The sequence below is a fragment of the Hyposmocoma kahamanoa genome, unplaced genomic scaffold (genome assembly GCF_003589595.1).
Source record: "Hyposmocoma kahamanoa isolate Upper Pololo Valley unplaced genomic scaffold, ASM358959v1 95, whole genome shotgun sequence".
In the NCBI taxonomy this organism is placed as follows: Eukaryota; Metazoa; Arthropoda; class Insecta; order Lepidoptera; family Cosmopterigidae; genus Hyposmocoma; species Hyposmocoma kahamanoa.
In genome coordinates this window covers 8,544,511-8,562,203 of record NW_020654972.1, presented here as the reverse complement: position 1 = coordinate 8,562,203, position 17,693 = coordinate 8,544,511, and the positions used below count along the sequence as shown (strand labels likewise).

General features: G+C 36.7%; 1 protein-coding gene across 5 annotated transcripts in view; it reads left to right on the top strand.

Annotated features, from left to right (window-relative positions):
* Positions 1-17,693, top strand: part of LOC113238278 (MAGUK p55 subfamily member 5) — a 197,199-nt gene that overhangs the window by 88,836 nt on the left and 90,670 nt on the right. For 3 of the 5 annotated variants that reach the window (XM_026475107.1, XM_026475103.1, XM_026475108.1), the window contains 3 exons: positions 2,314-2,429; positions 6,212-6,846; positions 13,446-13,565. In XM_026475107.1, the coding sequence (XP_026330892.1) occupies positions 2,314-2,429; positions 6,212-6,846; positions 13,446-13,565 (871 nt within the window). The remainder of the gene's footprint in view (positions 1-2,313; positions 2,430-6,211; positions 6,847-13,445; positions 13,566-17,693) is intronic. The other 2 variants (XM_026475109.1, XM_026475104.1) reach the window with 2 other exon arrangements.

Below are 17,693 nucleotides of genomic sequence, written 5' to 3'. Positions count from 1 at the left end.
GAATCACGACCAAACCACTGGGTTTAGCTTCATAATCCCAAGATCCTTTGTACAGAACGTCATCACTAAAGTAGAATCGTACGTGAAGCTATTGAAATTAAAAAAACACTGTAATTTCAACCGAGAAGACGGTTTTAAGCTTTCATCGTCATGGGATCCAGTTATCAGCAAATGTAAACGATATCAAGTATCGCACGACAAGTCGCCGGATGTAGAGAGTGTTGTGTTTCGGTCTAGTGAGAGCCCTAGTGCACAAATAGATAATGAAGATCAAGTGCGGGTAGTTAGAAAAATTCCCACGGCTAGAAGATGCTGACACCCGCTTCTTCAGTCCCTTCGAGACCATGGACATTGCAATATGTCCGAAACGTCGAGGTAAATAAAATATGTTTTATACGTGATTAAGTCCTGAATTAAAAATCAAATAATAAAAATTGCCACGGAAATGCGGTGGTGAAGTTCGAGAATGACTGAAATATGTGGAACTCCGCATACTATACTAAACACTTCTATAGCCCGAGGGCAATATTTATGAAACGTATTCTACTGTAATATTAAAATAGAATTATTCTCCCGCTCGTTCATTCGTTCCGAGTGAATGGTTGTTATTACAAATAAAACAGGGGCGTGGCGAGCGGCTCGCTCTGTAAACATAACACTGTTTGTCTTACCCAACTACTATGCAAGGGAGAATTTGAAATTTTGAATATTTTACTCGACTGTTTTCTGAACAGAATATTAAAAGTACATAAGCAAGCAATTAATCGCGGGGAGTTATAAGTTTGAAACCTTTGACCTTTGAAAAAACTAATATCGCTTCTACACCTATAGATACAATGATCTCTGTGACATTTCGGACAGTCATTTTTCGGATTTGGAATTAAGAATATATCTCTTCTTAGCGAGAAGCGGCCTTATTTATACCAAGGATGCGAGTTATCGCTAACTTTGGATTTATTTTGAGAGACCAGTTGACGAGACGAGCAAGTCGCACGCCAAGTGGTAAGCGTCACGCCTGTCCATAACAATTGGGGCATGACTTACTGATATCGTCACAAGGCCTTAATATTGCATTAATTACCTACTTTAAAGTGGTTTTTGTTGCAGCATCTCCAAATGTCTGGATCAGATTCTGAAAGGTTAACACAATTCTAACATCCAATTCAATTAATTTAGTTATCTACTCTTGCGTTGTTCTGTGTTGTCATTGTAATTTTTAATGTGCAATAAAGAATATTTCATTCGTTCATTTATTCATTCATTTCTTGGTACAAAAATATTTAGTCATACATCATTTATTGCATTACGTGATACAGAAAAAGGTTTTAAAGTTATTAAATGAGCCAACATAAGCCCTGTAAGGGCACTGCAACTTAAATGACAACGTAGTTACATTATTTATTTTCATTATATATTATCACTATTTATTTATATATTTATCGATTTATACTCAAAAAACTCTTATAAATTATATTTATAAATTTGTATTATGGTCTTCCATTTTGTTGAAGCGGCCTTATTTATACCAAGGATGCGAGTTATCGTATCGTATTTAATTACTGACGTATAAAAGTACTTGTTACTGTGTTTTGACAATTTTTCAACTTGTTATGAAGTCCCCTTTGTCTTTGCACCCTTGAGGAACTTCCGTCGGGACAGACGGCGCGTGGCGCATCCACTTGCGCGGCGCATCCATGCGCATCCACGTGACTCAACCTGTAACCGTTTGTGTAACGGATTCTTGAGATTTCGTTTAGATTATATCACATCGTAAAACCGTTGTAAAATACAGTTGTGAAAAATTACGTATCCAATGCTAATAAAAGAAATACCTAATGTAAAAAATTCTCCAACTTTATTCCCAGTAGTTCCCATGTACTCAATTCCACGTGGAACATGTGTAATCTTAACATGTCATAATTATTCCCATCAGTTCCAGAAAACCAATAAGAAACCAATTGACAGTACGAACAAAAAGTACATTTGGTGGTGCCTTCTTTACTATTAGAATTTGGCATGTTTTTGTGAAACTGACCGTCTTAAAAAAATTTTTGCTGTGGTGTGTGTGAGGTATCTCTCACGGGCCAGGGTGGTCAGCTTCGTGCTTACCTCTGAATCGGGTGATCTGCCTCCATCTGTTTCTATCCAGCGCGTCTCTAACTACTGCGCAAAATTTGATGGACGATGATCTCACTTGGTCGATCCATTCCGTGTTACCAACTATACGATCAGTTTCTCCAAATTTTTATCGTCTCTGCGTGTCAGAGGTATAGATATATTAAAATTAACCTTTTGTTTAATTTGTATTTCCAGGCCCCGGAGACGCTCAGGTTCTAGCATAGTAGTGCTGGGTGCAGAGGAAGAGAAGCGGCCGCCGCCGGATGACGACAAAGACATGCTCACCATGCTCTCGCTCACCTCAGACACCGGTCAGTATTATTTTTTATGACATGGAGTGGTGGCGAGCAAGTCGTGGTTTGTAGTCGTTATTACCATTATCATCTGTTTATTTTAGTCGCTGGGATAGCGATAATTTGAAGCGTAACACACGAAACGTGCGCAAAGATCTCGCAATTCATATACGGGCAGTACGAAAAAAGGTACAGCTGCTGTATAAAGGACACATAGCATAGCAGGGGGGTCAGCTTTTTCGATCTCTTTCATCAAAGTTACATACATATATTCACATACTTCACGCCTTTTTCTCATTGGGGTAGTCAGAAACAGTCTTCCACTTGCTACGGTCCTGACACACATCTTTCGCCTCATCAACATCCATCAGTGCTTTCATACACACTCGTCGGTTTAAGGGTAATCTTGACCTGGCCCTTGTTTAGGATGGTCTCAATTTGGTCATCAACGTTAAAAATTAGTTATCGTCTTTGTTTCATGATTTTTTTATGCCAAATTAGTGTCTTAACGAACAAGTCGTGCATCTGGTATTAAGCGACACACTCGTCCATAGCAATTGCAGTCCCATTCAGAGCTTTAAATCACAAAGATCTGAGGGGCACTGCCACTATGCCCGTCACCCTGAGACAAAAGTGTGCCTGTAATTTCACCAGCACCCGTAAACTGTTGTTAAAGGTTCGGATACCTACGTATCAAGGAGGTGCTTAGACATAATTTTACAATTTTTACAATTCTTGTAATTCGCGGCTTAGACAGGTAAAAAACTGGGTACGTTTTGTAGAAGTCGCAGTGACGCTAAGGAAACCTTACACAGTCTTAAAGAATAAAACAATATTCGCACGTAATTTAATAACCGGCGCGAAGTTACGCGAAATATCACAAAAAAAGCAGCGACCTTGTCCATCGTCTTTCACAGACTTAGCTGACAGTAGACACGTAAATACACTAGGAAGTTATTAATCTTAATTGAATTACGTTTAATGAGATTTATATCGTTTATCTGAGGGTTATGACAAAACAGTTGTTTTATATTGTTTTGTTTTACGGCTATGTTTGTCATAATTCATAAAAAATTTATTGCTTGACGCAATAAATATTTCATTTTGATAAATATATTTCTGCTTGAATAAGGATAACATAAAAATAAAAGACTAAAGCATATAGTTACTTATTGCATATTGGTATTTGCTTTTCTCTGCACCTATCTCAACTTAGTTAATAATGGTCTGAGTAGGGTAGTGACCGCATGCCAAGTTCTCTGCTGCTGAAATGCCGCTTCTAGTATCTATGTATTATTACAATCATTTGGCTGCTCCACTATTCATAACGTAACCGTGTATAATTTTATTGTTGTCCTTCTTTTTTATTAAACTCACGTAAGCTACATTGTTTTACAATAGGAGAACCACGTGACCACAAAATTGTATGAAGATCCTAGTTCAGTCTCAGATCGCGTCGTCACAGTTTTGCCGCTGTTGAAGGATTATTAAGAAATTTATTTAATTCTTTACCTTTAAGTGTTTAAGTCTTTATTTGATTTCTTGCCGAAGATTTGGGGCATCAATGATGTCTGTTTGGAATGATTATTGCATTCCTCAAACTACCGTCTAGTAAAATATTAAAGTGACATCCAAAAGTTAAATCAGTGTTGTGGTAACGGCTGAATATTATCTTTAACCCATACATGTGTCATATGTAAAGATATAAGGACTACACGTTCGAAAAGCGATCAAAGAAAAAAATCATGCACTCTGTGGAATGTTCTAGTTCATCTAGACCGGGAATGGTAGTGGACACGCCTCAAAGAGTACACATAGAAGACTTATCATTAGAAAATACTGGATTGAGATATATTGCATTTAAACCTACGAGAATTCTTAGAGCTCGTAACAATCTATACATTTTTAGTCTTATTACTACTTGGAAGAAAGCATGCTTGGATAAGATGCAGAATGGAAAAGGTTAGTCTAAAGTCATAGGACAGTTCGTAAACACAGAGCAATATAAAGAGGACTAACATTACCATGTTTTATAGGGTTGGTGATGGTTTATGTTTTACTAAAAGACGTACTATTTTTATCTGTCTTTCTTCTTTCTTTGCAAATGAATGTTTGCCAGTAGACTTTAATTACTTGCAATTTCTCACTCTTAGAGTTACATCATATCTCATTCTCTGCGTAAATACCAAATATTTTTGAGCGAAAGATTGTAAATCTGAAGTAGGTAAATTTAGTTTTTCATACGCCTTTTTGGTCTCTCGTTTTCTCCCTATTCTCGTCTATATTTAATTGCAAGATTTTATCAGAATTATCCTTATTGTTTAACCTAATGTAAACTCGTTGTATGATTTGTTATAGGTTAGGTACATATAGTTCATGCTTCAATGTGTGATTTACTGTGCCTACATGAAGTTTACTTTTAATCTTCCCATATATTATAGTCGTCCTGGATCGGTAGCCGTACAGATAAGCTGAAAATAGAATTTCCCCGCATTAGGCAGGTCCGGTGCCAACGAATTTTCTGGTAAATTAACTTGGGCACATCAGGCTGTTAACTGCGAGGCTTTCATACTATTTAATTTCCACGCGTAATTACTAAGGCGCGTATGGAAATTAATTTCATTACTATCTCTGCAAATTCTAATTTAGATATATACGTTCATAGCTGTGTTTCTTTTCTTATTAAGCCTTCTTGTTTAGTTTACCACTGCCATCTCTAACTCTTAATTTAAAATGTCTGTGACACCCATTGACTTACAATTATATGGACGTCGGGTCCGCGCTAAAAAGTGTCCGAACTTATTGGGCACTAAAATCGTATGCAGAGCGTCATTCACGCTTTAGTCTTCGTTTGTTCGACTGACAGCGAAGCAAGCAAAATTAGACAGTACTGCGATGACATTACAATTTAAATTCAACGTTTTAGCTTTTTCATATTCCTTTACATGTCACTACGTTTAAATAGGTTGACTTGGGACATTTTTTTCGTGGTTTTTGTATTAGACCCGTCGTCCATTTATTTGTAAGTCAATGGTGACACCTATATTATTTTAGTACCTACATCTAGATAGAGATACTTGCAAATCCAACAAGACTGATGATTAAAACTTACAAATATACAATGACAAAACTATAGAACAATAACTAACAAATTAATTATATACCTGTACCTACATTCACGCGTAGGTAGATGCAGTCTTGATGCACCATTATCGATCCATTAGCCATTAGGTTTACGCGGTTTTATGACCTAGTTCTTATCTACGCAACATGACGGTTATAAGAGCTGCTAAACTATCTATCATAACTATCGAGCTATGCAGTATTTGAAGAGATTTGCGACCTTAAGTAGCGAATATTTAGCTTCTTATGCTAAGGGGCATAACGACTGGAATCAGTTTAACTGGTAGTTGTTTGTTAATACCTGGGTTATTTCATGCTTTTTTTTATAATACAATGTAACGGGACGAACAAATCGTGCGCCTAGTGGTAAGCAGCCTATCTATAACAGTTGCAGTGTTACTCAGAGGTTTAAATCGCAAAGATCTTAGGGGTACTACCACTGCGCCCGTTACCCTGAGACATAAGTTGACAAGTCCGATGTGCATATAATTTCACCAGGATCTTTCCTCTTCCAAACCGGAACGAAGTAATGCTGACATTGCCTCTCGGTAGAGATAGTACTTCTCTGAACGAACTCTTTCATAAGGAGCTCTAGTGCTACTAAAAATCGATAAATTGTTACAAATTTCATGTACTACAATGTTAATTAATTGCTAAATATTATTTCCCGTTTCCAGGCCCCCACCGTGAGATGGCGGTGGATGTTCCGGATAGTTTCATCGCGCGCAACAAGACTCCGCCCCGCTACCCGCCGCCCCGCCCGCCGCAGGTAGGCCTCCGCCACCGCCACCGTGACGACGAGCCCCTCCTCTCCTCAGGAGGATCTTCCACCAGCTTCTCCAGCAAGCAGAGCACCGTTCTCCACACCGCGGATACCTCAGGCCCTAGCTCAGACAATTCAGATTTCAAGAATCACACAATGGAACTGATCTCTCTGCCACAAAGTTCAGAAGGCTCGGGCAAGAGCTACAACAGTAAAGGTAGTTCGGAAACGGCAAAACTGGAAGACTCTCGTTCTGAATCTGTTGCTTCGAATATCACTCACACTTTGAGCGAACATAAGATACAGTTGCTGATATCCAATGGCGAAGATTCATTATTGGACTGCCAGGGAGTTACTTATTCAGCTAGAACTGAATCAGTACTTATAAGAGAAGCTGTATATGCCGCTTATAAGTTGCCTCCAGGGTTCGATACGACGCCAGTGCTGCTTGGGAGAGAGGTCGCCGTAGATGTGCCGGATTCCTTCGTGCAAATTGTGAAGACGACACCAAAGTACCCAGGGACCGCGGACAGAAATGTCGCGTTTCAGGTAAAGCACTCGCTACGCATGCTTCATTGCATCCTGGGTAAATTTTGGGACCTCATTCAACGGATTTTATTATGGATTAAGCTTGAAAAACTGGCTATAATTACGTTTTAGGCGTACTAAAAGCTCCCTACTACGACTATTTGTTCTGAACGCCTAAGCCGTAATCTAGAAGTTTAGGTACAAGTTCATGCCAAAAAGTACTAATCCAGGGAATTCAAGGACTCATTTACTAACACAATGCAATATAAAGAGGACTAACATTATCATGTTTTATAGGGTTGGTGATGGTTTATGTTTTACTAAAAGACGTACTATTTGTATCTGTCTTTCTTCTTTCTTTGAAAATGAATGTTTACCAGTAGACTTTAATTACTTGCAATTTCTCACTCTTAGAGTTACATCATATCTCATTCTCTGCGTAAATACAAAATATTTTTGAGCGAAAGATTGTAAATCTGAAGTAGGTAAATTTAGTTTTTCATACGCCTTTTTGGTCTCTCGTTTTCTCCCTATTCTCGTCTATATTTAATTGCAAGATTTTATCAGAATTCTCCTTATTGTTTAACCTAATGTAAACTCGTTGTATGTTGATCAAAAAGCATAAGTAACGTGGTACTGCAGAACATCATCTTTGATTTGCCCTATGTTTTGAAATCTATGTAGGTATATTTATTATCTATAAGTATGCTATACATAACACCACCAAATAATTACATAGAATCACTTTGCAGAATTCACATTTAAATTTCATAATATGATAGGCATATAACTACATTATCATCAAAAATACTAAACTCATTAGTCGTGTCTTAAATCATTAAATAATCATTTGTCACGCTTTGCACACTCTGTTCGCGGTTCCTATTTGTTTATAATCTATTGGATAAAATTGTGAAATTCTTTCAAGATTTTGTTTTATGCGATTTTTTTGGGACTCTGTATAAATGTTGATTGTAAACTTTCTTTTGGGGTTTTCATTATCGTTTCAAATTGGGACCTTGTTACGTTACTTAGTATTCTAGTGAATAGTATGCTATCTGTAGAAGAAAACGTCGTCGTCTAAGTTATTTATAAGTAATGACATAGTAATGTCAAAATGATCTGAACAGTCATAATTGTTCACTACATGTTCAGAAGTCTCACAGTGCCTATTGTTATAATGCTGAGTACTACTACAATTGATAGATTACTAATGAATTTCTTCTTACAGGTATTTATAAAAGCGTACGTCAGTATTTTATTAGTTATAATAATTAACTAAGTAGGCTATAACTAAATAAGGTAGATATGACGTCACTTCTTTAGCGCACAATTTTAATAAACCTAATTCTATTGGTTTACAATCTAATGTTATCATTTTTGCTATTTAATGATAGTAGGAACATTCCCTGTGCAATAAAGAACCGGTCTTATTAGACAACACTATTTTAGATATAGACTGACAAATAAACTCGACATCAGAAGGAAAATCTACTACTTCAACACTACATACACATTTAGGGCAAAAAATGTTTAGAGAATTGACGCCATTATACCTCCATATCTTGATTTATGTATAATATTATTATTGAAGTAAATAATTGAACTATTTAATGGTACAGCATGTACTACGATATTGTATTTTTTTTAAAGCATGAATATTTGGGGTGTCTTATTTAATTAAATATAAGTACAGAGTATTATAAAACATGCAAGTAGCAAACCTGGCGGAGCCACTTCCGTGCACCTAAAAACTATACTACAACTACGTGGACGAAAATAAAGTTAAGAAAAATGCTTTATGAATATTCATAACAAATTGTCATCAACCCATTTATACGTCCCACTGCTGGGCGCGGGTCTCCTCTCAGGCGAAGGTTTAGTTAGGCCTTTGTTCGCCATCCTGGCCCAATGCGGGTTGGGGAATTTCCACGTTTTCCGAGTGTTGTCAACCTCCTTCGACGTGCAGGTTTCATTATGATGTTTCTCTTCGCCAAGAAGTTCATGGTAAATTATTAATAACAAAGATTGAACACTTATTCAAACATTCAACCTAACCCCGCACTAGGGAAACCCTGTGTCGCGGGTGCCATGGACACACACATAGATAACCACAAATTACTCACAAACTCACGAGAGAAATAAATGTAGGCCATACCAATATTTCTCCCGGCCCGGGAATCGAACCTGGGACCTCTGCGTGGCAGTATGGCACGGTAACCGTTCGGCCACGGAGGCAGTATTGAAGATTTCGAAAGATTCGAACCCACGGCCTCTGTTTGAGAGGCGGCAGGTCAAACCGTCGATATCGAATTGATATTCACTTATTTTTATGTGAAATTACTCCACAAGTTATAATTATTAATACAAAGATCGAACACTCAGAGAAAATTCTTTCGATCTATGGCTTTATTTATAAAAAATAAGAAATATTATATTTTCCTTGGAAAATGTGTGAAATGGCGGCGGAATATGGCAGACCAGGGCCTTAAAGGTCTCCTTGAGCATACCCGAGCTACTCTTAATGAATATTACGTAACTTGGTTATAAATAACGTGTTACCAGTTTGCGTCGTTTTATAATGCCCTGTGGTTTTAAGGTGGCACTTCACAAGTCTATTTGTATTTGCGTAGTTGATAAATTTGCCAAACAATCACCATGTGTGGATAGCATGTGTAACAAAGTATTTGCCTATTCGACAAATATAGCAAATACCAAACTCGCGTTACCGCGTGCGCCATCGTGTATATAACCAGAAATAGAGATGAAATGTCATTTAATTTGTTTGAAAATTATTCTGTCAAATTATGATGACAACTGCGCTCCGACAGCCTGAATTCGAAACAATTGACGGGTGTCGTCAATTGTTTCACGTCAAATCGACCAATTTAACTTGAGCTTTGATATAATGTACGAAAATTTAAAAATTACTTATTTAATATTTCATTACCGATGAAATGAGATTCAGTTTGTTTTGTAATTAGATTATTTTGCTACTTTTCGCACACCACCGAATGGAACACCATTGTTAGAGATATATTATTATCTTTATTTCAATAAATACAGAATATTTTTGGAATATACGGAGACTTACACACAGGTCACTTGTTGGCGCTGTACTATTTCAGCTTTCTAATATGAGATTTCAGCGCAAACGTGAGTTGATATTTAAAAGTGATAGAAGGCCCATTTGCCCAATGAGTTGCCAGGGATGGATGGCCCTTTTTTCGTTTCTATTTCTGGTTATATATGCGAGCCTCGACGCACATCAAAGGAGCCACATAGGCAAATACGCAAGTCAACCGCCCACACTATGGTCATATTCATTACATTGACTCCTTATTTGCTCCATGTGTAGAGACGGTCATATTTGTCAATATTTGCATGTTTGTCTGTACGCCAAATATTTTCCAAGTATATTAAACCCAATAGCGATTACCATAGCCATGTGAAGTGCCGCCATTACGGATAATGTATTTTTATATTTATTTTCAGGTTGTTAATATGTACAGTTTATATCGAGTTCTTTGGTTTTCGCGATTGTTACACATAGGAAATGAAACTATTTTTCCGGATTTAAATCGCGTATATTTGTTTTTTCAAACAAACCGACGTTTCGGGCCCTTTACAGGTCCCATGGTCACGGTTGACTGAGTTGGTACAGTCTTCAACCAGTTATGTCTAATATTGATGCAAACCACCCTATTTTTTCACTATTGTTGCAATAGTAGTTAATTAAATACCTTATTTTTAATTTTACAAAGAAAACATTCCAATTAAGTTTTGCAAATTATTTTATTGAATGAATTAAGTTCAATTTATTATTAAATTGTCAGGACTGCAGACTTGTCCAGTCTGCAGTCTGCGAGCATGTCATGGATAAACCTACACATTCAATAAAGTTTGACAAACTCCAGGTCTTTGCAAAAGAAGTCCGTTATCTACCCAGGATGCTGCGTGAGGCCATTGAAATTAAAAAACATCCTAATTTCAACAGGGAAGATTGTTTCTCCGTACCACCAGTTTGGGATCCAGTATTACCTCTGATGAAAAATCCCAAACAGACATAAGACTGCAGTACTAATTAATATGTTTTAGTTTATTCTAATTTCTATTAATAATTAATAATAAATTGAACTTAATAAAAATTAATTCCATAAAATAATTTGTAAAACTTAATGCAGCGTAAACTGGAATGTTTTCTTTGTAAAATTAAAAGTAAGATATTTAATTAATAACTATTGTAACTATAGTGCAAAAATAGGGTGGTTTGCATTAACATTAGACATAACCGGTTGAAGACTGTACCACCTCAGTCAACCGTGACCATGGGACCTGTAAAGTGCCCGAAACGTCGGTTTGTTTGAAAAAACAAATATACGCGATTTAAATCCGGAAAAATAGTTTCATTTCCTATGTACAGTTTATTTATGTATACGTTATGTGTAAAAATTGCTAAGTTTTAACATCCGATACTATTTAAGTGTGGTAAGTGGTAAGTACTAATAGTAAGTAATAGATATAGTTATGAAAGCATGTGAAATTTTATTTATAAAGAAGTGGGTATAAATTACAAAAGGACCAGTAGATACGTAAGGGTATGCAATAACTAAGAATGCAAGAAAATTCTAATTCAGGTACTAGCTATAGTCAATGGCCAACATACACTAAACGAATCCATCTCAAGCAAAAGGTTCAATAGTACTGTAGTCTACGGTCTTTTTTTATAATATCAAGTGACGGGACCATCGAGTATATAATCAGAAATGTCATTTAATTTGTTTGAAAACTATTCCGCCAAATCATTACTGTGACAACTGCGCTCCGATGGGCCAGCCCGAATTCGAAACAATTGACGGGTGTTATCAAATGTTTCGAACATTGAACACACCACCGAATGGAACAGCACCCATTGTTGGAGATATTATCTTTATGACAATAAATACAGAATATTTTTTCAATATATGGAGACGTACACACAGGTCACTTGTTGGCGCTGTACTATTTCAGTTTTCTCATTTGTGATTTCAGCGCAAATAGTGATATAAGGCCCATTTACCTGACGAGTTGCCAGGGATGGATGGCGTTATTTTGTCTCTGTTCCTGGTTATATACTCGATGGACGGGGCGAATAAGTCGTGCACCTGGTGGTAAGCGATACGCCTATCCATAACAGTTGCAGTGCTATAAATAGCAAGCAAAGGTTTTAGGGGCACTACTACTGCGTCCGTTACCCTGAGACAAAAGTTGACAAGTTTCATGTGCCTGTAATTTTACCAGCACTCACAACTGGTTGGCAGCAGAAATGGTTAAGGTGGCTGCACTTCCCTAGACGAATTCTTTCACAAGGAGCTCTAATGCTCTACTGCCGCTGGCTGTATTAACAAATATCTTTTTTATTGTGTAAACTGACAGAAAAAATAAGTTCCGTCAAGAATACGCGTCATGTCTGTCCATCGAGTATATAACCAGAAATAGAGACGAAATAAGGGCCATATATTCCTGGTAACACATTAGCGATACAGCTCTTATAAATATCAACTCTCGTTTGCACTGAAATATAGACAGGCCAACTACTGGCCTGTACATACTACTGTGCTACTGGGCTACTGTGTGTACGTCTCCGTATATTCCAAAAAATATTCTGTGTTTATTGTAATAAAGATAATTTCTCTAACAATGCCGTGCTGTTCTATTCGGTGGTGTGGGAAAAACAGCAAAACATCTAATTACAAAATAAACGGAATCAAATTTCATCGGTAATTAATGTTTATTAAATGTGTAATTTTACAATTTTCGCCCGTTATAGCAAAGCTCTAGTTAACTGGTCGATTTGAAGTGAAACAGTTGACGACATCCATTGACGACCCGTCAATTGTTTCGAACTCAGGCAAGCCAATCGGAGCGCAGTTGTCACAGTAATGATATGGCAGAATAGTTTTCAAACAAATTAATTGATATTTTGCCTCTATTTCTGGTTATATACTCGATGCGCCTAAAGATGGATAAAAGCAGTCACTTTAAATGCGGAGATTTGATAATGTCCAGATGTCCTATGTCGTGTCCATTTGCAGAAAATTATCTAGAGTACTAAAAAGCCGATCTCAAACGTTCGTTGAATCACATCTATTTGCCAAGTTTTATTAAAATCGGTTACCAGAGATTGCGCGTAGTTTGCAACCCTTAGAAGTGGAATATTTTCTTTAAATTTACATGGGACCAATAAAAACTGAAGGATAAAAACCGGTTCACACATCATCACTTCACGACTTATCGCGTAACAAACATACAACAAAAGAAATTACAGTCGAATTGAGAACCTTTTGAATTGAGGAAATTGTTTGGAGTCGGTTAAAAAGTGATGTGACATTGCAATTGTCAAACAACTAAATCAAATTCCGATATCAAGATCTCTTCCTATTTTGGAGATGCCTATAATCTATCCAGAATATCTTTAAGTCGACTATACTACTATTTGGGGTTTAAAGGTTGAAATTGTGGATACATTACACGTCGAAGACTTTTAAGTAGTTAGCAATTATGCCTTTACCTCTGAATTTCCCAAAACTGGCATACAGGCTAATAATTCTTATAACTCATCTCAAAATTTTGCTACCCAGCAGGTGAACGGTACAGCCAAGACTGGCGCGCCAGCGGTACCACCAAGAGAGCAGACTAGAGATGCACCGCCGAGACCCCCTTACGATAACAAGGACCAGCTGGCCATAAAAAAATATCAGGTTAGTGTTTAGTAATTAGATGCAGAGCCTTGAACACCGCCGTGAAGTTACCTGCTTATCGGTATTTTACAGGATATGTATCGGGGAGAGGTTGCGTTGGAATTACACGATTTAATTCCGCCTTCCCCTTTCCGGCATCGGGGACTAGGCGTAGGCTTGGATTCCACCCCTATGTTGTGGATATTCCAAAGATTCGCACAAAGCTTTATGTTTCCACATTTATATGGCAAACGGCTATGGAGTGGAATTGTTCCCTGAACGTTGTAACTTGGGCCTTTTCGAGGCGAGAATGAAAAGGCATTATTTAAGTGTACATGCTCCATCATCGACCTCATCGTCACTTTCAATCAGAGATGGAGGTCAAATGCACACTTACATTTGAATAAAAAACAAAAAAAATTCACAAGTTATTTTAAATCCAAACCTTTGATTTTTGAGATTTTTTGAGTTGGAGGATATCTTCACGGATACCACAAGTCCCGACCAGATGGTATGCCAGTTATGTAAGGACTAAAACCGAGGAGATTTACTGTTAGTATGCTGCCTTCGCTGTTGCCCGTTAGTTTCAGTAGTATTTGGGGCACTGTGTTTTGTGTAGGCGTTTGTATACGTTTAGGCTGCCTTGTCACCGGAGATGTGCGAGGTAGAGAGGCGGTGAGTGGATGCGTTATGAACTCTTTTCAGCTTTGCGCGGGCGGGGTATGGTGTGGTGGGGTCTGCGGTGGCGATGTGTCAATGTCAGTTAGTGTCATACTTTCAGTAGCTCTAGTTACCTACACCGTTTTGGACATATTCCTCACCCGTATCCCTCGCACACATCTCTCGCTATTTTGTACATACAAATACTTAGCTCCGCAAACCATTTCCACCGGAGTTGCTTTAAGCGAGGCTAGGAAAATGAAGTAATCCTATTGGTGGATGTTTTCCTCGCACACTGCGTCGCTACGTCGCACATCTCTGATGGAAAGGCAGCCTTACTGTAGTGTATACGTTTTTACAATAAGATTCCGGAGCATATATTAAGATTATCATTTACTAAGTTTAAAATCTACATTACAAAAATATTTTAGTTATATATACAAAAATAAAGATGCATGAAAAGACGACACGGCTGTAGATTCCACACAAATTTGATTCAAAGTGTATTCCATAGCATTTAAATTTATTCTAAAAGAGCAATCCCTAGGGTTTCTTGGTCGTTCTTCTCAGATAAGTCAGCGTAGTGAACGAGCAGTAGCTTAAAAGTGAATTATTACTCGATTATTACAAAAAATATATACAAGTAGAAACTGTTACCGTAGAAACTCGTACTAATTAAATATAAGGAATACTAAGCATTTTATATTATTGCCTTACAACGTGCAAAATACTCGTACGTGGCCTTTGCACGATTAACTAAGATAATGTGCTTAGGTGATTTTAATTATTGCAAGGGGTATCACCATCATTGTCAGTCTATACTTCCCACTTCTGGTTACGATTCTCCCCAAGCAATTTTTTTTATTATTAAGAAGTGTGTTTCAAAATGTATGTAGCGTAAATTGGAATATTAATTGGTAAATTGAAAACAAGGTGTTTAAATTAATACTTTTGTAGCTATGGTTCAGAATAGAGTGGTTTGCATTAATATCAGACATAACTGGTGGATAACTTTGATGACTTTACCATCTTAGTCTTCCCACGACTTGTCCGTTCCGTCACTTGGTCTGTATTTGTATATATAAGTAAGCCACATACCTACCCATAACAGTTGCAGTGTTACTCAGAGCTTTAAATCATGATGAATCATAAAGATCTGGGGTCACCTCTACTGCACCCGTCACCCTGAGACACAAGTTGACAAGTCTACTCTTTCTCAAGGAGCTCTAAGGCTGCTATATACACGATTTTGATCCTAAATTTTTCATGTTGTTGTTTAAAACAATTCATTTAATTCCACGTCAAAGAAGAAGACTGATGTTAAATGTATGGCATTGATCTATTGTTCACGACGGGGAATAAAAAACCGATTTATTATGAAAATAATGTTTCGTAATGACGAATCAAAACATCGTCGGTCTACCACATTGTTCGACGAAGTTTCCTTTATAAAAACTACGACTATAATGCGATCGGTTTTCCTTTAAATAGACTAGTTTCCATAATGTACTACTTGGACGGCATTTTTAGTAGATTGTCTATTTTATATGGCTATTACTACATTATCTCTAATTTGCACTCTTCTGCAAAATTCCAATTCTTCAAGAGAAAAATCTTATTGTAATGTGCCTCATTTAAGCTGTTATACAAATACAAAGAGAAATGGATGTAACGACTTCTATGGTTTTTATGGAAACCATAAAAAATTATATCTTCATTAATAAAAAAATATATACGAAATTGACACACGGGAGATCCATTCTTGGTTTCAGGATGACTTTCTCCGTCGAATAGGCGAATAAAGAAAGCATGCCCGTTTTTCAGGTCAAAAAACACACTCCGATTGAGCAAGTGCGGTCCCAGCATTATAAATGCACAATAAAAATTACGGAAGAAAATAAAATGGAATAGTTCAATTTTAATTTACAAACTTCCATACATATAATTTGTTTCAAGTAGTTCGTATTATTTTTATGACTTTCAAGTGACAAAATCACTTTTTGGTGTAAGGTCACATGTGCCATGTGGCAAGGGTACAAAATAAAAAAAACTATAATAACGTGTATTTAGCAATTGGCACAACTTAAATGTGTATTTTAATGAACTGTGTATAAAGAGACATATACAAAAATATCTCGTTCTAAAAGAGTCTGTTCTGCTCCGCATTGCTTCTTGTTTGAAACCATGTAAATGACAATAACCATGTTCTAGAAGTCATAAGTGCAGCCGATTTTAGCTTTCATTACAATGTGTTACAGTTTTTTTAATCAACTATTCACTAATAATTAATTTAATATTGATTAAATAGAGCTAATAAATATAAACCGCCGTTTAGTGATTTGCTAGTTTATGATGCAGTAAACTAGAGTGGTCTTAAAATATCTATACTTTACTGACTCACTCAGTAAGTCATCAAGGTGAATTATATCTTTTTTAATCATTTCATCGGTTGAACGGTAAAAAGTAGCATTTTGATGAAAAATGGTTTTTTTATTTTTGTTTCATTGACAAGAACATATACGATAAGAGAAAAATTTACTAACTTTTATTATAAAAGTACATTTCAGAAAAATCTGTAGATACAGTAACATTATAATCCAAGTAAACACAAAATTTTAATTACCTCCATGAGTCAATTTGGCTTTTATGTGAGTTTTACTTTTAAACCATCAATTTATGGTATTATAATAGTATATAATATTTAGCGTTTATTTTTTATTGATTCTATTTAAAATGAGTTCATTGAGAACTGAACCAAATATCACTATGCAACAAACACGGAAACATTACTTTTCAAAGTGATATTAGGATTTTATTGTCTATAATTAAAATACGATTACACATAAATTGTTTACGTATATTTTTGGCTGTTGATACAATTTTAATGTGTGTTAATGTACTGCGTGTAAAGAGATCACTACACTCAGACGTGATGTCACCCTTTGTCTCTCGTTTCCGTTTTCCGGTTGGCTAACAATTTTGTTTTCGACTAAAATTCTGACCTTGTTCACGATAAAAATCTAAAAATTGGCATTTTGCTAAATAAATAGTTATTTTGTTAGTTTCGCTCGCGTTACACAATGCGACTTCGCCCGTCACCCTGAGACATAAGTTCCGAGTTCCATGTGCCTGTAATCACACCAGCATCCTTACCCTTCAAAACCGGATCGCAGTATGTACATATTACGGTTTGACGGCAAAAATAGGTAAGGTGGCTGTACTTTCCTAGACGAACTCTTTCATAAGGAACTCTGCTACTAAAAATAATAATATAACAAAATTAATCGCACTAGACCTCTTTGTAGTATTACCAAGTACCAATTTCTGCCGCCAAGTAGTAGTGTATTTCTGTGACCCGACATGAAGGGTGCTGGTGAAATTAGAGGCACAAGATGATTTGTCAACTTTTGCCTCCATATTCTGTGTGACGGATGCACTGGTGGCTCTTTGCCCTGAGCGTACGACTTCACGATATCATCAAAACAACAA